At 39.2% G+C, this 26,104-nt stretch overlaps 1 protein-coding gene across 1 annotated transcript in view; it reads left to right on the forward strand.

The window, feature by feature from the left end:
• Positions 1-26,104, forward strand: part of MAPKAP1 (MAPK associated protein 1) — a 243,964-nt gene that overhangs the window by 58,305 nt on the left and 159,555 nt on the right. Inside the window, 2 exon segments of the mRNA XM_032308575.1 lie at positions 7,482-7,500; positions 7,503-7,531. Of these exon segments, the coding sequence (XP_032164466.1) occupies positions 7,482-7,500; positions 7,503-7,531 (48 nt within the window).

Here is a 26,104-nt window from a genome sequence, read left to right on the forward strand (position 1 = left end):
AATTCAAAAAATTTTGAGTAGGTATTATGTATAGAGCATAGTACAAGGCACTAAGGGAAGGAGAAAATAAAACGAGGTGTCTGTCCTTAGGAACAATAGATAAAGATAATAATAGTGCCTCCTGTTGACTGAGTACTTGCTGTGTGGCAGGCAGTATGCTGGGAACTTTAAGTATATCATCTCTCATCTACACAGTAACTCTGGGATGCAGATATTGTTAGCTCCATGTTGATAGGAGGTCTGAGAGGAATTGAGCAATTCACCTAAGACCACACCCTGCTATATGGTAGGGCCAGCTCTGAATGCAGTTTAGCTGCCTTTGGAATTGATACTCTGTTTAAGAAAAACCATGTATATTAAAAGAAATATTTTTCACGTGCATTTTACTCCTTTGTCAGATATTGTGTATGTTAGTAGGATGTAAGTAAGAAGCTCTAGTTTTCCTAAGATTTAGCATAAGAAAAAAAATAGTCTGTTTTTTTCCGAGTTGATTCTGGAAGAGTACTTCATTCATGAGACCCAAGTTCTATTACTTATTTGTCACTTTCTCTCTGACTGAATTCATCATCTCACCTTTCTGGGTTTAGTTAGCCAATCAGAAAAATGAGGAGGATGACCAAGACCAGACCCATCATGAGAATTACATAATTTTTTGTCAGTGTGAGACATTTAGGAACATTTGGAGACTCTTAAGTATTTAGGTTCTTTTTATGACAGTACTGTTGGCAAGGCAGATGGTTCATTCACCAAACATTTGTTGAATATTTACCATACTCCTGGCAGAGTAGAATGTCCTGGGGTACATTAATAAAAGGGTAGTCCCTGCCCTCAAGGAACTAGCTCAGAGTCTCCATGAGGTAGACCATGGTAATCCAAGGACAAGGAGAAGTGCAAGTACAGAGACAGGAGTCAGCCTAGACTGAAGTGTTGGTGGAGAAGTTAGTGGTCTTAAGCCCAAGTGGAAGGAGGAGGAGGTTCTGGCTGGAATCTTTATGGTTTAGATTTTCAGCGACTGCCCAGGTAGCCTACCTTCCTAGAAACCTAGAAATGCTGTTTCAGTCTTACATGTTAAAAAGCAGATGCCGTATCTGCTACCAGGTCACATTCTTTCTCTTGGAAAATTCCTGTTTGTCCTCTTCAAGAGCCAACTCACAGATATCACCTCTTCCTTAACACTTTTTTTGACTTCTCTAACAGTGACTTTCTCCTCTGTACATCCATAGACCTTGCTTCTGCCTCTTTAGAGTCCAAATTTTTCTCTTTCTCCCTCTTCTCGGTGTACAGCCCAGCATAGCACTCAGTAAGTATTGGACAGGAGGAAGGGAGGAACGTGCATCTTAGTGGGTTATATCTGAACTATTTCAAACGACTGTAATGACAGCCACGGTAATAATAACAACGAGCATATGTTGAGCATTTGCTGTGTGCTAGCCACAGTGCCAAGTGCTTTGCATGTAATGATAAATTGAATTCTCGCAGAAGGCCTGTGAGAAGGTATTACAATGATGCCCAGTTTGAGAGGTGAGGAGACTGAGGCTGGGAGAGGTCCAGTAACCCGCCTCAGGTCAGAGAGCGAGGAAGTGGGAAGAGGCAGCCGCGGTGCCCAGGCGCTCCAGCTGCAGACTTCATCTCCGTGTTACACTTGCATGATGTGTGAAGGGCTCCCAGAGGTCTTCCACTTGTTATTGTGAGGTTAATTCTCAGCCAGTTTTTAAGTGGCTCCTTGTTTCCCCCAAGGGGTTGGCCACAAAGGTGGTGATCATTCCTTTTGCCCTGAGGTTTTCAAAAAGTCTTTTTGCCAGTGGAATATTTGTAGCTGAAGCCATTTAGGAGACAATGAGGTGCTTAGGGACAGAGAGCTGCCGTTGTACAGATGACACAATGTTTTATGTGCTGCCGTCTTTAAGGGTGCAGGCTCTGTTTCCTCAGGCCTGAATGATTGAGGGGCATGAGTGAGAGTAAGCAGATTGCAGTTTAATCTTAGAAAGATCGAGGTAATTTGTACAGACCTGTAAGTATTTGGAGTTGACTGGGAGGAAGGATGTTGCTCATAGAAAAAGGAGAAAAATATTAAAGTGTATTTTGTGTGCAAAACAAAGGGTCTTTCTGTGAAATTGATAACGTCCAGGTGATTATTTTCAAAGAAAGATGCTTGCCAAAGTGAGATTTAAGCCATTTAAAAATCTGAATTGATAGGAATACTTTTCTTCTCTTCCACTACTCTCTCCTCACATGGTGTCCCTAAGGTCAGCCAGTGATTCCTTCTCAGGGTCTTATCAGATTTGACACTTCTCAGATTTGCCAGACACTTCCTTGTTCCAGGACCTCTCACGTCCCATTTATGTTACAGCAGCAGCTTCCAGGCTGGTCTCCCTGCCCGCTTGTCCCCTCTCCCTCCATGTGTCCAATTTGTGGCCAGATGAACTACCCCATTGCCCTTCTGAGATAGCAAAACTAAACCCGTCCACTGACAGTAGCAGCACCCTCTCTTCCCACATACCTTCCATCTTAATTTGTATCATTCAGTTCACCCTTTATTTACCCATCACCTACTTTCCTCTTGTAGATACGCTACTTTAATGAAGACATCATTTCTCATTTAAGCTCCATGATAGCCCAGAGAGAGAGATATTTTTATTCTACTTTTCTAGATGAGGAAACCATCTAGAGACAGAGAGAAAACCCCAGAAGGAATTGGCATGTAGGTGCAAAATAATTATCTGGTAAATGAATACATAGATGATCGAAAGCCAATAATTAAGAAAGTTTATGCAGTACTTGAACCTGAACCAGTCTGATTCTAGATCTTCTGTCACCCTGCTTCCTGATATAGCCCCATTTTCCTTACTACCTGACAGTTGTGTTCTCTGACCACGAGCTCTTTCTAATTTTTCATACTGTTGCTCTAGTCATTTCCGTAGCTTGGACTGCATTTACCCCATTTCCTTATTTTCTTCAGAACATAGGGCAAAACTCATTCTGATTGGCACTTTGATACCTGAACCACTTTTTATCTGTCCATTGCCTTGGTGCTGTAACATTACAATATGCTTAATTAGATATTCATTTGTGGCCTGCCTTTTCCTTTCCTTTTCTTTTTTTTCTCTTCCTTTTTTCTTTTTCTTTCTTTCTTGACTTTATTTTTAAGCAGTCTCCACACCCAGCATGGGGCTCAAACTCACAACCCCAAGATCAAAAGTCCCATGTTCCACCAACTAAGCCAGGCAGGCACCCCTGATTTGTGACATTTCTAATCAGATTACATTTGGTATGTATGTCTTCAAAGACAGACTCACGGGCTCTTTGGGCAGAAGGCTGGGAGTAATGAATTAAGTGTCAGGCAGACTTGGGTCTTGGTTTTGCCACTTATTATGCAAGTTTGGATAAATAAGAGCTTAACTTCCATTGGACCCAGTGTTCTCTCCTTCCCAGCCCAACTTTTTAGTCATTTTTTAGTCATTGGCCTATAACAGGTCATCAGGACAAATTATTTTTTCAGTTAATTAATGCTTTTTTATTTTTAAGGATTTTATTTATTTGTTTGACAGAGAGACCACAAGCAGGGAGAGCGGCAGGCAGAGGGAGAAGCAGACTCATCTGCTGAGCAAGGAGCCTTGAGGGGTGGACATGGGGCTCTGTACTATGATCCTGGGATCATGACCTGAGCCACCCAGGAGCCCCAGTTAATGCTTGTTTAGTTGTGGGTGTTCTGGTACCTTGGTTCACTGGTACACTTGCCCTGGGTGCAGTATTTAGTTTAGAATTTTCTCCTTAGGAATGATGACCATTCCAGCAGTGTTAGATCGACTTTCCCAGCCCACATATTAGAGAATATGCAGTTAGTTATCTGGCAGATGTTACAATTACAGAATTGTTATATGAGGGGGGAAGAGTTTTTATCTAATTTGCCAAATTATTTAATTTGCCTTTATGTGTCTTTGATAAATATACATTAATATTTTCCTGGGTACTTTTTTCAAACCAATACTTCCCTTAGTGTTTTTTCTTTTTCTTTTTTTTTTTTTTAAGTGTTTGATTTAGTTTTTTTCCTTCTCTCTAGTCCCTTGTATTTTTGTTCTCATCTGTGTGTCTCCTTCAGGGTAACTGCCTGTTCTAGGCATCACACCTGTCATTGGAGAGGTATTTGCTGCCTTGGCTCAGGGTCTTGTTCATCTCAAAGCAGGTCTCCTTTTATCGGTCGTGCAGCAGCAGTTGTCCAGAGTTCCTTCCAACAAAGATCCGTGGAGTTGGAAGACTTGGGAACAGGGAGTGCCCTGGGAAGGCATCTCACAGCCACAGCTATCCCACCATTCCACAACCAGTGCTTAGAGCTCATACCTAGGCCAGACTGAGTTGAGATGCTCTAGGGGGGACTATATTTAATCAGATAGAGACCTACACCCTAGCAATCTTTGTTTCAGTTAATTTAGTGAGACTTGAGCTACTTAGGCCAGGTGTATACAGATGTGAGATAAACCACTATCCTTGTTCTGGAGGGGCTTGCAGTCTAGTGGGTATACAGACCACCGTGAAGAAGCATTAAGGAAATTTTAAATTAAAGACAACTTAAAATCAGAATTTCAGGTGTCTGTTTTTGAGCAGGAGGTGCTAAATCATCTCTATATCTTTTTGCATAATTTAGTTTTAGTCTGTGTGTAATTGCAATTCTGCTCTCGCACCTACCTTTGTTATCTTTGAAAATTTTTTCTTATATATTGCACATGAGTACTCCTTTTCAGTGACTAGCTTAACGTTCCTTTGAGCATTTATTTCACAGTTCCCGTGCTTCATGAATAGCCTTGTAGAGAAGGCAAAGGTATGGAGCATTTTATCAACTGTGATCTTGAACATACAGTGGAAAGTTGTTTTCGTGATTTTTTTAAGATTTTCTTAAAATTTTATTTTATTTTTTGAGGAGCAGCTGGGGAACATACAGATAAAAAGACTGGGAGGTAGGGGAATGCAGTGAGCATTTGTATCTAGTGGTTTCAATTCCGTTTATGAAGTGTTGGAAGACTAATCTTCTGAAAAGAGGCTTGTGCCACTAATGATGTTTGCAGGGAGTGGGCCTGTTCTAAGCTTCTTGCTGTTGGTGTAAATAGACATTAAGAACATCTGATAAATCTGAGGGCAGAATTTGCAGGACCTGATGTCTTCCTGGCCCTGTGGAAGCAGTAGGTTTCATGGTGGGCGGGCCGGAATTGCAGGAGAACTGCGTGCCACTGTTTCAGTGCAGAGAGAGGAAGAGAATGACTCCAGCATGAGACTGGTTAGCTCTATCTGTGGATTATTAGGGGATGACCTTTCCACTCAGTAGATTGTCATGGAGCGAAGCAGAGGATAGCAGTTGACAGATGTGTTTCCCAAAGTTCTGTTCTTTCCTTGCTGGTGCATCTTTGTGATAAAATCTTTGAGCCTTAGTTCCCTTATGTGAAAAAAAATTGGAGTGACTGTACGTACCAGCGATGGTTATTTTGAAGGTAGAGTGGAGAATACCGGGGCAGGGGCTCATAGGCTGCTTATTGTCCCTACAAATGACTTATTCTGTTGAGACTTAGACTTTCTGTCTCCCCTGTAACCCAGCATTGAGCATTATCAGGATCAGTTTCCACGGAGAAATTTAAACCACGCCTGACTTCACCAGTACTCAGTTTGCCCCAAGGAAATGGGCTCATGAAGCCGTGCAGTGTTCTTTGCTAGTTAGAAAGGAGGTGAAGCCGTAATTGTTTCAGTGGGATTTCTTTTTCCTCTTCTCCACCTTGCGGAAAGTGTATTCATGTGTTTTATAAGACTCCCCTACAAGTCTAATTTGATGACAAGAATCGCCATTATTGCTAAATTTATTACACTTTCACCTCTTTTCCCTGAGTGACTCATTATTGAGTCCTGGAAATGCAACTGTGTTTTTGTTTAGGAGGAGGTGGTGGTGAGGGAGAACTTGGGGATGACTTTTAAATAAGAGAACTTTGTATTATATTTATCTGTCTGGAGGCAATAAATCTGTTTCAGCAGATTAAATACAGACTTCTTTATAAAGCCCTATTTTCTCAAACCTCTTATCAGCAGCACTTGGCAGTAATCACACCTACGGAAACTTGTAATTTTCCTCAAGGAGGTGACACTGACAGAATTAAAAATGAAGGAGCCCCCCTGAAAAGCAAGTTCATTACAAATTAACAGTGGTCTTAGCAAAGCAGTGGGCTAAGGCGTGTCAAATAGCGATATGGATAAAGAAACCCAGCATTTTAAACTGTCAGAGCTGGGAGCAGGGCTAGCCTGAGAACAAATTAATCACATATTGTCAAGGCAAAGTTGCATCAAATTAACACATCGGATTCCAGCATATTAATGTTAGAATGCTTTCACCTGATTATTACTGCAAACCATTGCCACTCTTTGAATGCAAAGATATAATTAAATTGCTAAATAGAAAGTGCATATAATATCTCCACATGCATTTAGGATGCATGAGCTGAAAAGTGCACATCCTAGGAAGTGACAGATTCTATTTGTAGGGGGAAAACTTTACTTTTTTTCCCTTTTATTTACTTGGGAGTACTAGAGTATGAAATTAGAAAAGTTAGTTATGTTATTCATATCCTATATGAGTTAGATGAAATACAGGTTTAATTTAACTGATTTGCTACACTGGCTATGAGTACGTAATTACCTCTGTGTTTTTCTGGAAGAGAAATGGGAAAATGTTGCACAATGGTCCTTTGCAACAAAATTGCCCATTACACATAATCCTAGTGGTGGATTCATCATCAGAAGGTACTTTGGAGAAAGTAGACTGGCCTTTATGACAACTGTCTTTTACATGGGATTGCTTTCGGGCTCTGCTTAATATAGTATTGTGTGTTTTCTGATACTCAGAATGAGAACTCTGGCTCAGTTGTGGTTGACCTTTGTGATCAGGGGTATAGCCCAGCAGGAAGAACTTGCTTTTTTCCTATTCCCTGCTTGTCTTAGATTACCAGGCCTTCTGATTTGCTCTCTCTGCTATTCACATTTGGCCTTATTGTCTCTGTTTATTCACACTCGGGCTGGACTATTTCCCCGGCACCCTCTACCAAGCTCAGTCGGTCCTTCGCATTAAAAATCTTCCTTAGAACTCACTTCCTTTCTTAAGGACCCCTTTATCAACCCAGGTATCCACAGACTTCTCTCTTCAGCTTGAGACAGAGCAGTCTTGATTTACTAGTCTCACTTAGCAGCAGTCAGGGCTTGTAAACCTGACGAAGAGGAGTAGTGATCATTAGGAGCCAGCATGGGCTCACTTAGAACCTGGCAGGGTAAGATAACCTCATTTGTTTCTTGGGTAGGCTGATTGGCCAGATAGAGTACTGTGGTCATGGCACTGTGACTTTCACTAAAAGGGACCCTTGACTGTCTCAGAGGTTACAAAAGTGTGGATGTCATTGCTTCCTGGGCATTTCTGCTTTGTAGGCCATCTGATCTAAGACCTTTGTTCCCCTCAGGGTGAGTGCCTCCTGCCGCTCAGCACTCCTCCATTCTCCAACCCCACACAGTGAGTTTCTGAGCTCGTGAGTGGCAAACTCATTTTGATATTCATGTCACTGGATTATGTTTGTGAATTAAGTGTGTTGCAAAGGCCGTGTTTATTGCACTCCAAAGACTTCTAAAAGTTTGTTTTGTGTTATCCGTGGTGCTGCCTGCACCTACTAGTCTAGATGTTTCGGAGTGAGCCATGCCTGTGTTATTAAGTGTACAGTATGGTAGTGTTAATCATTTACACCTTTCTGTGCAACAAAGAACTAAAACTCACAATTCCTCCTTGCTTCCTCCCGCTGCCCACCTGCCCCTAACAACCACCATTCTACTTTTGCTTTTCTCAGAGTTTGACTGTTGTAGATGCCTCACATAAGTACAATCATGTAGTCTTTGTCTTTTTGTGACTGGCTTATGTCACTTAGCATAATGTCCTCAAGATTGATCCACACTGTAACTGACAGGATTTCCTTCTTTTTTTGGAGGTGGAATAGTATTTCATTGCATGTATGTATTATCTTTTCTATATCTGTTCATCTGTAGGTGGACATTTAAGGTTGCTACATCCTCTTGGGTATTATGAGTAATGCTTCATAGAGCATGGGCATGCAGATGTCTCTTCAGGATCCAGTTTTCATTTCTTTTGGATATATACCCAGAGGTGGAATTGCTGGATCATATGATAATTCTGTTTTTAATACACTTTTCCATAGAAGCTGCACCATTTTACGTTTCTACCAACTGTGTACAAGGGTTCCATTTTCTCCATATTTTCACCAACACTTGTTGTTATCTGTTTTGGAGGCTTTTTTTGTTTGCTTTTCTTCATTTTTGTTTTTTGTTTTGTGGGTTTTTTTTTTTTTTTTTTAGATTTTTATTTATTTGTCAGAGAGGGAGAGAGAGCAAGCACAGGCAGACAGAATAGCAGGCAGAGACAGATGGAGGAGCAAGGAGCCCGATGTGGGACTTGATCCTAGGACGCTGGGATCATGACCTGAGCTGAAGGCAGCTGCTTAACCAACTGAGCCACCCAGGCGTCCCGGTTTTATTTTTTTTTTAATAATGGGCATCCTGACAGATGTAAGGTAATAACTTCATTATGGTTTTTGTTTGTTATGGCCTGTGATATTGACTTTTCAAGTGCTTCTTGGCCATTTGTGTATCTTCTTTAGAGGAATTTCCCTTGCCCATTTTTTTTTTAAACTGTTTTTTTTTTTTTTTAAAGATTTTATTTATTTATTTGACAGAGAGAAATCACAAGTAGATGGAGAGGCAGGCAGAGAGAGAGAGGGAAGCAGGCTCCCTGCCGAGCAGAGAGCCCGATACGGGACTCGATCCCAGGACCCTGAGATCATGACCTGAGCCGAAGGCAGCGGCTTAACCCACTGAGCCACCCAGGCGCCCCTCCCTTGCCCAATTTTAAATTGGATTTTTTTTTTTGTAATTGTTGAGTTGTAGGAGTTTCTTATGCATTCTGGATGTTAACCCTTTATCAGATACATGTTTTGCAGATATTTCCCCTTGCTGATTTGTAGTTCTCTTTTCACTCTATTTACTATTTCCTTTGCAGGGCAGACATTTTAAGTTTGATGTAGTTTCATTTGTCTGTTTTTTTCTGTTGCCTGATTTTGGAGTCATATCCAAAAAAAAAAAAAATCACTGCTAAATCCATTGCCAACAAGCTTTTCTCTTATGTTTTCTTCTAGGGGTTTTATGGTTTCAGGTCTTACATTTAGGTCTTTCATCCATTTTGAGTTAATCTTTGCAATATGGTGTGAGGTACGCATACAGCTTCATTGTTTTGCCTGTGGCTATCCAGTTTTCTCAACACCATTTGTTGAAGAGACACATTCTTGTCCTAAATGACTTAGAATGAGAGCACAGCTATAAGTGGAAAAGTAATGGTTAGAGCTTTATCCTTCATATTTATGTGACTCTTCTTGCTAATTTACATAGTGAAGGATTTTATTTAAAATACCCTTTTTTGTGGGGGGGTAGCTCAGTCGGTTAAGCAGCTGCTTTCTGCTCGGGTATGATCTCAGGGTCCTAGGATCGAGCCTGCACCGCAGGGAGCCTGCTTCTCCCTCTCACAGATCCTAGCATCCAGTGGTCACTCAGCAAAACTAAATGTATGAACAGGCCATCTTTGCCATAGACTGTACAATTATGAAGGGTACGATGCCTAAGTTTATATATAACTAGATGAGCTTCTGTCTCCTCAATTCTAAAATTAGGAGATGGAAAAAATTAATAATAAAATAAAGTAAGATTAGGAAGTAGATAGTTCTCTGAGGTCCCTTCTGGCTCCAAGTCTATGAATATCACATAGGGAATTCTTATCCACGTACTCCCAGAGCTTCAGTCCCACAAATCCCACAAGATCTGCTGACAAATAGGACAGATCTTAACTTTTTTGTTTGGTGGGTGGGGCCCTAAGGAATTTTGCCATTTTAGAGTCCCGTGAAGTAAAGTTTGTTGGCTAAGCTTTACCAGAGTGTTCTGGTACTAGCAATTCTGTCTTTCATTTCAGGCAAAGCATCCCCATCTCACCCTCTTTTTTAGCTTTACTATTCTTATTTCTAAAATTGGAGAGATTGATCTATTTTTACAGTTCAGTGGATGTGTGTTTGAGGAGGGAAATGAATGTATTTTGAAAGAGCATATTTGATGTTTTAATGTTATGTAAGGGAAATAAATAATTTTTATAAAATACTTAGAAAAAAAGTAAAGCTTCATGAAAATTTGTTGGGAATATACAGAGGATAGAAAAAATTTTAATGGCTGTGATGAGGTATACATCATCTTTGGGGGTGTGTGTGAGATTTTTATAGTCATCAGAAGGGGTCTCAGGTTAAAGATGGTCATGAAACATTGCCTTAGTTTTTGCTCCTATTCTAGTTTTCTGTGATTCTGTAATGATGAAAATTTCACAGAAGGCTTCAGAGGGACGAGCCCTGCTTAGTTCTGATTTTGTATGACTTGCATCTACAGTTTTTGTTTGCTTGTGTGTGCTTCTAAATTGAATCCCGACTCTTCCATTTACTACCTACCTATATTACCACAGGCAAAGCACTTAATTTCTCTCAGCCTTAATTTTTTTCATCTGCGAATGGGATATGGTAACACTTTATAAGACTGTAGTAAGAATTAAGTTAGATGACCAAAGCTCTTAGCTTAGTGGCTGGTGCATCATAAATGTTCTGTTCATAGTAACTGTTCATTTACTATTGTTAGTATAGTATTGTTAAGAGTTTGGAAGTGAACATGATCACACGTGACTTTGGAACTTTGAGAGGCATATGTAGAAATTAGGAAAAAAAAATACTCATTTTGTTGTTGGCAAATCTGGTTAGGTTCTTCAGCCTGATAACTTAAATATCTCTACTGAGTTTAGACAAGCACTGTGCAGTAGAACATTCTATGATGGTGGAGATGCTCTATATCTGTGCTGTCTAGTATGGTAGCCCCTAGCCACATGCAACTGTTGATTGCTTGAAATGTGGCTAGTATGACTATGGAACTGAGTTTTAAAATTTAAGTGATTCTAAATTTAAATAGTCACATGTGACTAGTCGTTGCTATATTGGGCAGTATGTGTCTAGACACTGGGATGACTTAAAAAGGAGTATCTGTATCTGCAGAGGAGACAGACTTAACAGAATTGCTGTCTCATACTCTTTCCATGCCAGGGCTGGGGTCAGAGAGAACTGGGCCCTCAGACTTGATCCTAGAAGACTGGCCAGGGACCTAACCCTGGCTAGGGTTCTAGTTTAGCCTGTTCGAGTTTGAACACAAAAACAACTTGGCAGGCACTTTTGAGACAGCCTGGAACAGATGAAACTATGCCAGGGAATTCAGTCTTCTTGAAAAAAAGAAGAGGGATGACTTTTCCAGTATTTCTAAAATGGCAGAAAGACCTCATTTGCGGCTGGAGCTAGGAAGCCAGGGACTAGAAGGAATAGTTCCTTCAGTGGCTCCTACAGTTATAGCGACTAAATGTTGTACAGGGCATTTTCTCAACAATAAATTTTAAACTTTAATGCCTGAATGATAAAGACTTTATATTTTGTTTCATTTTACACTTCAAATATGACCACATATTTTTTTCTTGGGTACTTGTGTATTTTTTTTTTTTTTAACAATGTAATTGGATGATCCAAGTGTAGCTTATCTTTCAGACAGAACAAAGACACTTAAAACTACAATTAAAACAAAATGTTTCATAAGCCTCCTCCCTGAATTCACTCTGATCTCATTTGTATTGGATATGGTTTTTAGTAAGCTTGTGAAGCTTCTTTGTAGTTTTTCCTTTTTCTTTGTATTCTTTTCATTGGGGTTAAATATAAAAAGGCATTCTATTTATATATATATTTTTAAAGATTTTATTGGGGCGCCTGGGTGGCTCAGTGGGTTAAAACCTCTGCTTTCAGCTCGGGTCATGACCCCAGGGTCCTGGGACAGAGCCCTATGTCGGGCTCTCTGCTTAGTGGGGAGCCTGTTTCCTCTCTCTCTGCCTACTTGTGATCTCTGTCTGTAAAATAAATAAATAAAAGTCTTAAAAAAAAAAGATTTTATTTATTTATTTGACAGAGAGACACAGAGAGGAAACAGGAGCAGGGGGAGTGGGAGAGGAATAATGCAGACTCCCCGCTGAGCAGGGAGCCCAATTCGGGGCTTGATCCCAGAGTGCTGACCTGAGCTAAAGGCAGGTGCTTAACTACCCAGGTGCCACCCAGGTGCCCCTAAAAGGGCATTCTAGATAGAATAGTTTATTTCTAGAAAGGGAAAAGCTGATGTTTCTTTAAGTGCATCTTGCTTATAGCCTAGTAACATGTGCCATCATGACTGTGTAATTTCATAGTATGGGGCATCCTGTTGTCCATGAGTAACTAAGTGAATTTGAAGGGACATTTTTTGGGAATCAGATCTTACATTTGGGGATTTGTCTTGAGGTCACCATCATATGTACAGCATCCCCCCACCTTATTAAAATGATGGTTACACTTCTAAGCTCTTCAGTTGATATCTTTTCAGAATAAGTATTTTCACACTGTTTAATAGTAGCCTCAAAGAACCATGCATAATTATGGGATATGAGCAGTTACTTTAATGACTATGTAATTTATATAGTGAGGATATAGCATATCTAAAGCAGCCGCCAATTAATTAGAAGACACTGTTTAATCTACATGTATAAAATTTCAATTAAAACGTCTTTGCTAAACTTCTTGTCTGATTTTATTGTATTTTATATGGCTCAATTGATTGAAACATCTTTGAAAATAGTTATTGCCTTGGAATGGTAAATCATTGATTAAGCATTTACTGTGTGTTAGGCATTATGGTAAGTATTTTATATATATTATTTCATTTAATCCTTACAACAGCCTGTGAGATAGATTATATCACTGGTATACAGATTTGAAACTTCTTGGTACCTCAGTGTTCTCTCCTTTATACTGGGGTTAATATTACCTACTTCAGTGCGTAACAAGGATTAAGTGAGATTAGTACATGCCCACCTTGCAAAAAGTACTCCGTAAACGATAGTTGCTGTTGTTACTTTTGTCTTACTATTTTTTTTTAAAGATTTTATTTATTTATTTATTTGACAGAGATTACAAGTAGGCAGAGAGGCAGGCAGAGAGAGAGAGGAGGAAGCAGGCTCCCTGCTGAGCAGAGAGCCCGATGCGGGACTCGATCCCAGGACCCTGAGATCATGACCTGAGCCGAAGGCAGCGGCTTAACCCACTGAGCCACCCAGGCGCCCCGTCTTACTATTTTTGATTTCATGTTTCATGTTTTAAAAAGCAGTGCTTTTTTTTAAGAGAGGGGGAGGGGCAAACAGGAGAATCTTAAGCAAGCTACATGTGTGGAGCCTGACGCAGGGCTCAGTTCCGTGACCCCAAGATTGTAACGTGAGCCGAAATCATGCATAACTGACTGAGCCACTGAGGTGCCCCAAGGGCCTAAGGGTCAGTGCTTTTTATGATCCAAAAAATGTGCCAAGGTATTACACAGTGAAAGGTCTCTTTCCCTGCTGCCCCCATTCATCTAGTACCTTTCCATATCCATTTTACTAGTCTGTTACATATCTTCCAGAATATCAATATGCAAATATGAATATATATTCTTACTTCTCCCCCCTTTTACACAAAATATAACATACTATTAACACTGTTTCAAAGGTTGCTTTATTAACTTAGCAGTATAACTTAGAAATCACTCTGTAATAGTCCCCAGAGGATTTCTCATTCCTTCATATAGCTGCATAGTATTCCATTGTTTGGAAATATTATAATTTATTCAGCCAGTTCCCTGTTGAGGGAGACTTGAGTTATTTCTAATTTTTTGCTATTACAAACAGTGCAGCAGTGAATAATCTCATACACATGGCATTTTGCATGTGTGCAATTACGTATGTAGGATAAATTTCAAGAAGCAGAATTGCTGGGTCAAAGGGAATATGCGTAATTTTTGTAAGCATTGCCAAATTGCCCTTCATAGCATTTGTGCCAATTACATTCTAACCAGCATTACAAAAGAGAGTGTATTTTCTCATAGCTTCACCATAGAATTTATAAAATGTTTCGATTTTTGCCAGTCTAATAGGTGAAAAGTGAATTTGTGTAATTTTAATTTACATTCTCTTATGAGTGAGATGGGGCCTTTCATTTGTTTAAGAACCTTGACAGTTTTGTAAACTTCCCCAATGTATTGGAGTCTTGATCTTTTTCTTACTTTCTAGGAGTTCTTTATATATTAGGGAGAGTAATCCAGTTTATTGTTTATTTTGTGTATCTTTTGACTTTGTTTATAGATTTTTTGGGACCATACACAAAAAATCTTTGAGGAGTAAAATTTACTTTTTTTCCCTTATAACTTCTGGATTTTGAATTTATTTATTTGGGGAAGTTTTTTTAATATGTCTTGCATATTTCTTATGTTTATTCCTAGATATTTGCAGTTGTTGCTATTGTGTATGGGGCCTTATTTTCTGTTTCTGACTGTGTGTATTAAGGCTGCTGATTTCTGTGTTAATTTTGTATTCCTTTACATTACCAAATTTGATTTATAGTTTTTAATTCGTACAGGATTTTCATATATATATAAGAATATTATAATATACAATAATATATAGAATAATATAGCAATTTCATTTTACCTCTTTCATTTCTACTTCTGCACCTCTGACTGCTTTCTCCAGTATTGTTGCTATTGTCACGACCACCACCATGTACTTGACATTAAGCTAAAAGTTGGCATTAAGTAAGTGTTCATTCATTCTTTAATTTCAAGGTGTAAACATTGCTAAAATGTAGCAGTGTCCATGCCAAGCAGGGAATATTAAGACAAATTTTAAAAAGTAAAATAAAGGAGGGCAGAGTTGGAAAACATCTTTGTATTCTTGACCCTTTCTGGCAGCGCTTATAAGATCCGATATTAAATAGATGCATGTTTTGTTTTGTTTTGTTTGTTTGTTTGTTTTTGCCTTTGTTGAAAAATATCATTTGAGGTGTGTATTTTCTCCCTTGGAAATCACTTGGTATTCTTTTTTCTTTCACTTTGGAAAAAAATTAATACTTGACAATATAACCACAAGATTATGTCTTTGTGTTCAAGTAATAGTCTTGCATTTAATCAAATATAGAACAAAATTTGAATTAGCAACTGAAATCCTTTTGAGGTTTTCCAGAACTTCAATTAAACTTAGTAGGAATTTTGGATTGCTTTTTCCTGCGAACATTCTGTTCCTTGATTCCGGGTAGTCCTATAATGAGTTGTCTCTAGCATTCAGCCTTCTGCTCTCAGGGGGTTATTTGATTTGTAAACTGTAGGGGACTGGAGAATTTGAGGAGAAAAGAATATGAGGAGAAATTGTTAAAAATGCTTTTTAAGCGCATATGCAGTTCTCTTTCCCCTCCTCCCTCCCTAAGTCCTTAAAGGAAATTATTGGTTACTTGGGAATAATTGAGTACTTTTCTTTTCTACATAAGCTGGCAAGCTTGTGAGGCTCCTTATCCATTTTTGAAATATAGATATGGTTTACTTACAAATGTCTTAAATTTTTGAAAATTAGGGTGCCTGGCTGGCTCAGTCTATTAAGCGGCTGCCTTTGGCTGAGGTCGTGATCCAAGGTCCTGGGATCAAGGCCCACATTGGGTTCCCTGCTCAGTGGAGAACCTGCTCTACCTACTTGTGCTCTCTATCTCTCTGTCAAATAATCAATAAATTCTTTTTAAAAATTTTAAAAAATCAGAAATTTTTTGAAAATTAAAATATTGAGCAAATGCAGAAAAGCATTATTTTGAAAAAGATTTTGTTTATTTATTTGACAGAGAGAAGGTGAGAGAAGGAACAGAAGCAGGGAGAGTGGGAGAGGGAGAAGCAGGCTCCCCACAGAGCAGGAAGCCCGATGCAGGGCTTGATCCCAGGACTCTGGGATCATGACCTGAGCTGAAGGCAGATGTTTAATGACTGAGCCACCCAGGCACCCCCAGAAAAACACTTTAAAGATATATCCAAGATATAAATAATTGTGTAGTAATCACTCATGTACCCATCACTCAGTGTGGGAGGAAGAACATTACTTTAACTTTTGAAGTCCCCTGTGCATTATTCTTGCTCTGCTCCCACTCACTGAAGTGTCTAATTCTCTTGATTCTCTTTATAGCTTTATCCCTTATGTTTGTATCTCTAAACAATGCATTTTTGAACTTTATTTAAAAGGAATTATGCTTTAAATTCTTCTGTAATTTTTTTCTCTCAATGTTATGTTCCTGAGATTCACCTGTGTTGATGCCTGTAGCTATAGTTAATTCATTTTCATTAATGGAGAAACTCCATTGTATGAGTATACTATAATTTATTTATCAGTTCTGTTGTTGATGGACATTTGGGTTGTTTTTGCTACCACAAACATTACTATTTATAAATAATTTACATGTGCAATTAAATTAACCCAAGGCTTAGAAACATGTTTGACCATGAATCACATCCACAATGGGGGATACATTTTATATCCTGACCCAGCACGCATACCTGTAATGTGTGATGTACACATATGTATGAATATATAACATTTGGAAGCAAAATTTTCACCTAAGAATATTTATCTTCACTAAGTGCAAAGATACTCTGATACTTTTTATTCTAATCTAGTCTGTTGTAGTTAAAGAAATATTGGGGCACCTGGGTGACTCAGTTGGTTAAGTGTCTGCTTTCAGCTCAGGTCATGGTCCCCGGGTCTTGGGATGGAGCCCTGCATTGGGCTCCCTGCTTAGCAGGGAGTCTACTTCTCCCTCTCCCTCTGCCTGCAACTCCCCCTGCTTATTCTCTCTCTCTCTCTGTCAAATAAATAATTAAAATCTTGAAAAAAAAAAATTGGTCAGAATTGCCTAAATTGATTTCCTAACCCTCAGGACCATGGTTTCAAAAATCCTGTTGCAGAATACATACAGATTTGGAATTACAGGGTCATAGGATATGAATGCAGCTTCAGCCTTAATAGATAATAACAGATTCTTTTCCCGAAGTGGTTATTCCCATTTATAGCTGTGTTTAAGTGTCCCAATTATCCCAGCAGACTTAATTTTTCCAGTCTTGCAGGTATGAAATTTTATCTTATTGTGATAAATTTATTTCTCAGATTATAACTAGAATTTTGTGTGTGTGTATTGGTTATTGATATTTCCTGTTCTGTGAAATACTGTTCAAATCCTTTGCCCATTTGTGTTTATCATTTTTTTGAAAGATTTACTTATTTATTGGGGGCGCTGGGCAGAAGGATAAGAAGAGAAAGAATCTCAAGTAGACTTTTTGCTGAGTGTGGAGCCCGACATGGACTTGATCTCATGACCCCGAGATCGTGACCTAGGCTGAAATCAAGAGTCAGATCCTTAACCAACTGAGCCACCCAGATGCCCCCTTGTTTATCATTTCTTACTGATTTGAAGGAATTTTCGAAAATGTATCTTGGATAATAAACTTCTTAAAAAATATTTTATTTATTCATTTATTTGGCAGAGAGAGCACAAGCAGGGGGAGCTGCATGCAGAGGGAGAGGGAGAAGCGGGCTCCCCACTGAGCAAGGAGCCTGATGTGGGTCTGGATCCCAGGACCCTGAGATCATGACCTGAGCCAAAGGCAGATGCTTAGCCAACTGAGCCACCCAGGTGCCCCTGGATAGTAAACATATTTATGTGTGCAGATACCAGCCATTTTATGGCAGAAATCTTCTTCTGATTTGTGGCTTGTCTTCATTATCTTTGTGGTGTTTTTTTTCTTTTTTAAGATCTTATTCCTTTAATCGAGAGAGACAGAGATAGCAAGAGAACATGAGTGGGGAGGAAAGGGAGAAACAGGCTCCTCGCTAAGCAGGGAGCCTGATGGGGGGCTCCATCCCAGGACCCTGGAATCATGACCTGAGCTGAGGGCAGATGCTCACCTGACTGAGCTACCCGCGTGCCTTGTGGTGTTTTTTTGATGAACAGAAATTTATTTTTAATGTATCAAATGTATGAGTTTTTTGCTTCATCATTTATACTTTTTTGTCTTATTTGAGAAATCCTTCCCTACCCCAAGATCATAAAGATATTTCATATGTTGTATTTAAGTTTTGAAGATTTTATTTATTTATTTGACGGACAGAGGTCACAGGTAGGTCTAGAGACAGGCAGAGAGAGAGAGAAAGGAGGAAGCAGGCTCCCTGCTGAGCAGAAAGCCCGATGCGGGACTTGATCTCAGGACTCCAAGACCATGACCTGAGCTGAAGGCAGAGGCTTAACCTACTGAGCCACCAAGGCGCCCTGTATTTAAGTTTTTATATTTAAAACTTCTTTTTTTTCTTTCTTTTAGGTGTGTAATGTGAGGTAAAGGTGCAATTTTAGTGTGTTTTTGTTTGTTTGTTTGTTTGTTTGTTTTTCTGAATGGTTGATTGGTTGTCTGGGCATTTGTTATTTAAATCTCATTTCCCCTTGGTCCTCCAGCGCTAGCTCAGTAATATGTATCAAACTTCCCTTTTTGTGTGCTACTGTTTCTGAGCACTCTCTTCTTTTCCAGTGGTTTGTTTTCCCTAGGTTAATATCACACTATCTTAATTATTTCAGACTTAAAACAATTTCTGATATATGGTAAGTCAAGCCCCAAAACTCTTTTTTTTTCCCCCTTAATTATGAGCATCCTGTGTATTCTTGACCCTCCCATATAAATTTTGAAACTGCTTCTCAGGTTTTAAAAAAATTCCTGTTGAGATTTTGATTGGACTAGAATTTGTAGATTAATTTGGGAGAATTGATAGCTTTACTATTTTAAGCATGTATATCTCTTCATTTACTTAAATGCTCTAAAATGTCTTTAATAAGATTTTATAATTTTCTCCATAGAGTCTTTGTCCTTTTTAGATGAATTTACAAATACTTAAAATTTTTTGATTCTGCTCCCAATATCGTTTAAATCAGTGTCTGTTTCTTACTGGTGTATATGAATAGCAGTTCATTCTTCCTCCTCCTCATTATTTTTCTCCTCCTCCCCATTGTATTTATTCACCTCACGGGGATTTTCATCAGTAACAGAGGCAGTTGATTCTTCTGCATTGGTTTAATTTCAACAACCTTGGTAAACTTCTAGTAATCCTATTTCATACCTTTTTTGGTTTTCTCTGGAGTCAGTGATTTGCAAATAATGATAGTCTCTGTTTTCTTTCTAATCCTTATACTTTTTTTTTCTCTTGCCTTACTGAGCTGGCTAAGACCCCTAATACCGTGCTGAAAAAAGTAATCTTGCTATGTTCCTGACATTAAAGAAATGACTTTTAATATTCCACCATTAAGAATGATGTTTTTTGTTTGGTAGATGGCTTATGTTAGAATAAGAAAGGTCCTTTTTACTCCTAGTTTGCTAAGATTATCTTCTTTTTTTTTTAAGATTTTTATTTATTTATTTGACAGACAGAGATCACAAGTAGGCAGAGAGACAGGAAGAGAGAGGAAGAAGCAGGCTCCCTGCTGAGCAGAGAGCCTGATGTGGGGCTTGATGACCTGAGCCAAAGGCAGAGGCTTGAACCCACTGAGCTACCCAGGAGCCCCTATCATATTTTAATCATGAGTGAGCATTGAATGTACTGAGTGCTTTTTCTATATTTATGTATACTGCCATATTATTTTTTCCTTTAATTTTGTGATCTGATCAATTATATAAAATCATTTTCTTGGTTTAACTAGCCTTGCATATGACAAAATAAAACAAACTTTGGTCATCGAGTATCCTGGCTTTTATATAGTGCTGGATTGGTTTGCTAATATTTTCTTGAGGATTTTTGCCTCCTTTATTCACAAGTAAACTTGGCCGATAGTATTCCTATCTCATACTCCCAGGTTTTTGTTTTTGTTTTTAATGAATGCATCCTTTTTTTCTTTAAGATTTTATTATTTATTTATTTATTTATTTGGTATAGAGAGAGACAGTGAGGGAGGGAACACAAGCAGGCGGAGTGGAAGAGAGAGAAGCGGGCTCACACTGAGCAGGGAGCCCGATGTGGGGCTTGATGCCAGGACCCCAGGATAATGACCTGAAGGCAGATGCTTTACGACTGATCCACCCAGGAACTTCAGGTCTCAGGTTTTGTTACAAAGTTTTGGTAGGCTTATAGAGTGATTTAGGAATTATTCTTTTTCAGTACCATTGAATAATATGGGAAATAGCATTATCTGTTTTTGAATGTTTGTTAGAACTTGCTAATAAGCTGTTGTAGCAGGTTAGGTCCCATGGAAAGCAGAATCTGAAGTAGAGATACACATGCAGGAAATTTACTAGAGAATGCTTTTGGATCAACATCTATGGGGAGAAGAGGAGGAAACAGCTCTTCATGGATAGCAGGAGGAGTTGGAGCGCTGACACCTGGGGGACTCTGAAATTAGGAGGACACTTCAGGGTTGCCGCAAGTTGGGGTAAGACTGCGAGGTTTTATATTCCTTGCATCTGACTTGTCACTGAATCCTAGCTGCCCTGAAAAGGGGGTGTGGTCTTGGACAAGGAGGCTCTATCAGCCTGTTTAATTCCAAGAAAGGACTAGCAGCTGATAGCAGCCATCCTAGCAGTTGGAGAATCCGCCCTTCATTCCTGAGGATGGCATCTGGGTGGTGCAGCCAGGGACTACCCTTGGTGCCACTTGTGTTCTTTTGCTTCTTAGAATTCTGGGAGCATTCCTTTGCATCTGTGGGGGGCTTCTTTCTTTGGGGAAAATTATACAAGGAAGGTGGAATAAGCTGTAGTCCGCATTTCTGCAACTGCTCCTAAGGTCACAACTGATACCCATCCATCTCTTCAGGTATCCATTTTAGTCCCTTCAGTCTCAATTAGTGTTTCTGCTGCCCTGGTGGCTTTCATAGTATGATGACTCAGACCCTGATCCCTGAGGGTCCAGGTCCCTGGTCAAAAGCTGTGGCTGCTTCATTTGTCCTTTACCAGCAAAATTGGGCAAAAGAGGAACAAAATATGCACAAGAAGATTTCCTGGCCAGATGTGTTCCTTCCTGCCTATTATGTAACAGCGGTCCTACCTTCTCCTGATGAGAATTAATTACTCCTGTCAGGATTGTGCTTTTTCTTCTTGCCTGATACCACTTGACACAAGGAGCATGAGGGGCAGCCATAGTCTAGCATTTAGTGGGACTTTTGCTGTGTCTCCTGGTGGAAGTGTTCTCACTTGCCAGGTTCTCTAAATCCACAGAGCCCTGATTTCCAGAGATAGGAAGCATTCCCCATAATGGCTAATCTTGCTTCTTCTCCTTGGTTCCTAGAACCGTGTATTTTATCTGCTGGGGACAAAATACCATATAATGGTTGTTTGATTTTTAGTATATATGTAACATCCTGGAAATGGCTTCCCAGCCTTACAGGGTGTCATCTGTGAGCTAGTGCCTTATCTGTACCTTCAACGTGTTGTTCAATCACTCTTTTACACTGACAGCTTCTGGGTAGTGTGGTGTCTGATATGACCAAAGGACCCCATGGTTGTATGCTACTTTTAACATCTCCTTTGCTGTAAAGTGGATTCCTCAGTCTTTGGAATATTAGGTGGGCTGCCACTTTGGTGGATCAAACAGTCTGAGATATCGGTGCTAGCTGAGGCACTACTGACAGGAAGTGCAAACCCATAAGTACTAGTCTCTCCCAAAACCACTCTCAGAGTAGAAGGGATCCAGTGCATTCAGCTTGCCACCAAATGACTGATTGGTCTTCTTAGTGATGATGCTGTATTAGGGACCCAGCATTTTTCTCTGTTGCTGTTAGGTTGGATATTTGACGGTAGGCGGTAGCAATATCAGCCTTGTTGAGTGTGAAATAATGGTGTTGGGCCTGTATATAGTCTCAGTCTCTGCCGCCATGGCTTCTCTAATCATGGGTCCATTGTGCCAGCATTGGAGAGACCAATAACAAAGAGACTAGCTGAAGTTAAAGCAAGTCTGTGTTGAGAATTTCCCAGACAGCGATTTACCAGGAGGATTTATAGGACTCAGCATATAGTTGTACTCACATTTGTGATTTATTACAGCGGAAGGATACAAAGTACAATCAACAAAGGGAAAATGCATATGGGATGAGATCTAGGTTTACACTTCTAAGAGTCCTCTCTCAGTGGCATCACATAGGACATGCTTAATTCTTCCCAGCAATGAGTTATGTCAATATGAGCAAAATATTTTCTACTGGGAAAGCTTATTAGAGACTCAGTGCCCATAGTTTCTATTGGAAGCATGTCACATGGGCACCCTCTGTCTATATACCAAAATTCCAGAGTCCTAGAAAGAAAGGAGGTGTTCAGTATAAACCATTGTTATTCGCACAGTTAGTCATTCTTACTGTTTAGGGTAATGAGGACTCTACTGAGGTCCAAGTTCCCATGAGTCTACATATTTTAACCTCCTGACACATGCCTTCACTTTGACGTAAGGAAGATGAACAAACATGTCCTAAACTCATGACTATTGGGAAGATTCCCTATCACTGTTGTCTCTCTCTCTCTCTCTTTTTTTTTTTTTAAGATTTAAAAAATTTTATTATTTATTTGACAGAGAGAGACACGGTGAGAGAGGGAACGCAAGCAGGGGGAGTAGAAGAGGGAGAAGCAGGCTTCCCACCAAGCAGGAAGCATGACATGGGGGCTCAGTCCCAGGACTCTGGAATCATGACCTGAGCCGAAGGCAGACACTTAACAACTGAGCCACCCAGGCACGCCAGTATTACCGTTGTCTTTTAAGGCCACTCCTGAATGGGACTGTAGTATAGCCATGGTCCATTTTTAGCTTCAATGATGTCCAGCGGTTCTTGAAGTTTTGGTATTCCTCTTAGTCAGTGTGTAATTGCAAAATGGCCATAGGTAGGTTGGGGGAATCATTACAGTTTTTACCTGATGTAGAGGTACAGGTCCTTCTTCCTTCAGCTTTATCTCATAATCTCACACTTTTTGGATATGTCTATCTAGGTATTTTTTATACCGATTACTTCCTATTTGATACGTGAATTATTTATGTGTTTCTAAATTTCCAAACCTATTAGGTTTTATAATTTTTCTTTTTAGTTATTCTAACTTTATTGTTTTGTGGTAGAGAAGATGGCCTAATGATACCAGTTATTTGAAATTTGTTGAACATGGTTTTATGTCCACTGATGTAGGTCACTTTTTATAAATATTACCTGTGAACCCAGGAAGAATGCTGGAATAACTGCTGCTCTTAGTTGCAGGATTCTAAATATGTCCATTAGGTCAAACCTGTTAATGCTGTTAAAATCTGTATCTTTATTGATATTTTTTATCTACCTGCACTATCAGTTAGACAAAGATACATTAGAATCTTTCACTTTGTTGATTGCCTGTTTTCCTTTAATGTTCTGACAGATTTTCTTTTACATATTAGGAGGCTGTGTTTTTAGGTTCATACAAGTTCAGAATTATTGCTTCCTGGTAAATTGAACTATTTGTGATTTGGGACTATCTCTAGAGTACTCCCTCCCCATTCATATAGCTATACAAGCTCCATTTGGTTAATATTTGCCTGATAAATGTGCAGTTTCATGTTTAATGCAGATTTTTTTCCCCTTGCTTTTCCTCTTTGGGTTTCCCTGGACTTTCTGAGTCTGTGCAGTGGTATCTTTTTTACCAGTTTTGTAAACTCTCAGCTACTCTCTTTTTAGACATTGTCTCTGCACCTTATTCTTCCCTCCTCTTCTTAAATTCTAGTTAAACTTGTTAAATATTACTTTATTTTCCCTGTCTCTTAACCTCCTTCTCATATTTTCCCTGTGTCTCTTCAGGTTACATTCTAGGTAATTTCTGCAGTTCCGTCTTCCAGTTCACATATTCCCTTTTCAGCTATGGAACCCATACATTGCACTTGTAGTTTTAGTCATTGTATTTTTCATTCCTAGAAATTCCATTTTGATCTTCTAAAAATCTGTTCGGTAATTTTTAAATCTTTTTATTATGAAACTTTTTTTTTTTTTAAAGATTTCATTTATTTATTTGACAGAGAGAGAGAGCACAAGTAGCTCAGAGAGGTAGGCAGAGAGGAAGGAAGCAGGCTCCCCGCGGAGCAGAGAGCCTGATGCGGGGCTCAATCCCAGGACCCTGGGATCATGACCAGAGCCGAAGGCAGACGCTTAACCAACTGAACCACCCAGGCGCCCCTATGAAACGTTTAATAATGATTTTCCTAGTAGTATACTGTTCAGTGAACACCCTTAAACCTACCACCTATGTTTAACTATTAACATTTTTCCGTATTTGCTTTACTTATGTTTTATTTAGCCATTTCAAAATTGCCATCCACTCCTAAATATTTTAGCTTGTATCTCCCAAGGACACTGACATTCTCTTACCCCAACCATGATACCAGATCGTAACCTGGGTGAGATTTTACAGTTTCTTGCTCTTACTCATATTTTTAATACTTTAAAATTTTTCTTTCAACCTGTATTTTATGTTCTGTTTCTGATCATTTTGTTGGCTCCAGTCTTTGTGGGCCTCTTACGTGATGCTTTTCTATGTTTTATGATTTGAGGCTGTAACAACTTATTTTCTGCAACTTTTCTTTTGAGATTACTGAGTCATGTAGGTTTCTCCTACAAGGCTTTGTTAGCTTTAGCCTGGTACCTGGGGTTATTAACAGCCCAGGACAACTAACTAACTTGCTTACGTAGGTTTGTCCTTCCTTCCCTCTCTCCCTCCTTTCCTTTTGCTTTTGCTTTTGCTTTTCCTGTTCCTTTAAGTTTTCCTTTTCCTTCCTTCCTTCCTTCCATTTATTTTATCTTTTTAAGTAATCTCTGTACCCAACATGGGGCTCAAATTCACAACCCTGAGATCAAGAGTTGCATGCTCTACTGACTAAGCCAGCCAGGCTCCCCCAGGATAACTTCAAATTCTTGATTGGAGTCTTTCTGGTCCATCCATCAGGTAATATGAATTCGGCATGAAAATCTTATATGAAAGTTGTGGTTATAAATTCTCAGGAGAAAAAATTTTTTTTGTTTGGGACATGAAATTTTCCCTTGTCATGTGGGGGACCTTAATTCTAATTTACTTTCACATGTAGGTCTTTGGGGTTCCAGCTTTATTACGGATTATGGATGGGCTCTACTGGGTATCCACCTGACCAGGAAAGTATACACTTCATATCACTTTGTTTGGTAAATACCATCAATATTGGCAAAAATTGTGTTGTGTTTTCTTTCCTGGGTTGCCCATTTCACTTAATTTTGGGGCCTTTGTGAATTCCTCAAACACTGCCAACCTATTGAACTAGGTAAAATGAATATTTTTACATTTTGTCAAGTTCTTTAGTTGTTTTTCATTAGATTGTTGGTCAGGGTACATATTTTGCTATATGGCTGAATTAGAAGTTCTTTAGTAATCTAGAACTTTTTTTTTAATGTTTTGTCTTAAATGCTGTAGAAAGAGTATTTTAGAAGGATGAAAAAGATAGAGACAGTTTATGCATAAATATGTCATTGTTCTTGATTTCATGAAAATGTTGATTCAAAATATAATACAAGGCTTTTCCCCTCCCAAGAAAGCTTTTATAATTATAAAAGGCAAATTATAATAAGTTAAATATTGTGGTCTTTTGAGTCCCTTCGGACCTGGGTTTCCATCTGAGTTCTCTCACTAGCTATGTGACTTTTATGATTTCTTTAACTTCTTAATATTTATCTATCTGTAAAATGGAATAAGTAAGGGCAGTTTTGAGGATCAAAAGAGGTAATATATGTGAAGGGCTCAGCCTGGTGCCTGACACATAGAGTAAATGTTAGCTGTTTTTAATTTTAGCCATTCTCTTTCCAGAAGTGTTCAAGGTGTTAATACAGAGTGTTAAATGTGAAATATCTCACATTATACATGTAATAGTGTAAAACTAAATATGGGTATGTGGGAGACACAACCATAAAGGGAAAAGCAAGACAGGTACCACAGTATCAGAAGATGAGGAGAAAAGCAGTATGAGGCTTGGCAGGTGAGCAAAGCCAAGAAGGCCCTCTGACTCCCCTCGGCTTTCCAGGACTTGGATTTAATAAGGATCTTCTCTGCTCTGGCTTTT

This window comes from Mustela erminea, chromosome 12 (assembly GCF_009829155.1).
Source record: "Mustela erminea isolate mMusErm1 chromosome 12, mMusErm1.Pri, whole genome shotgun sequence".
Lineage (NCBI taxonomy): Eukaryota > Metazoa > Chordata > Mammalia > Carnivora > Mustelidae > Mustela > Mustela erminea.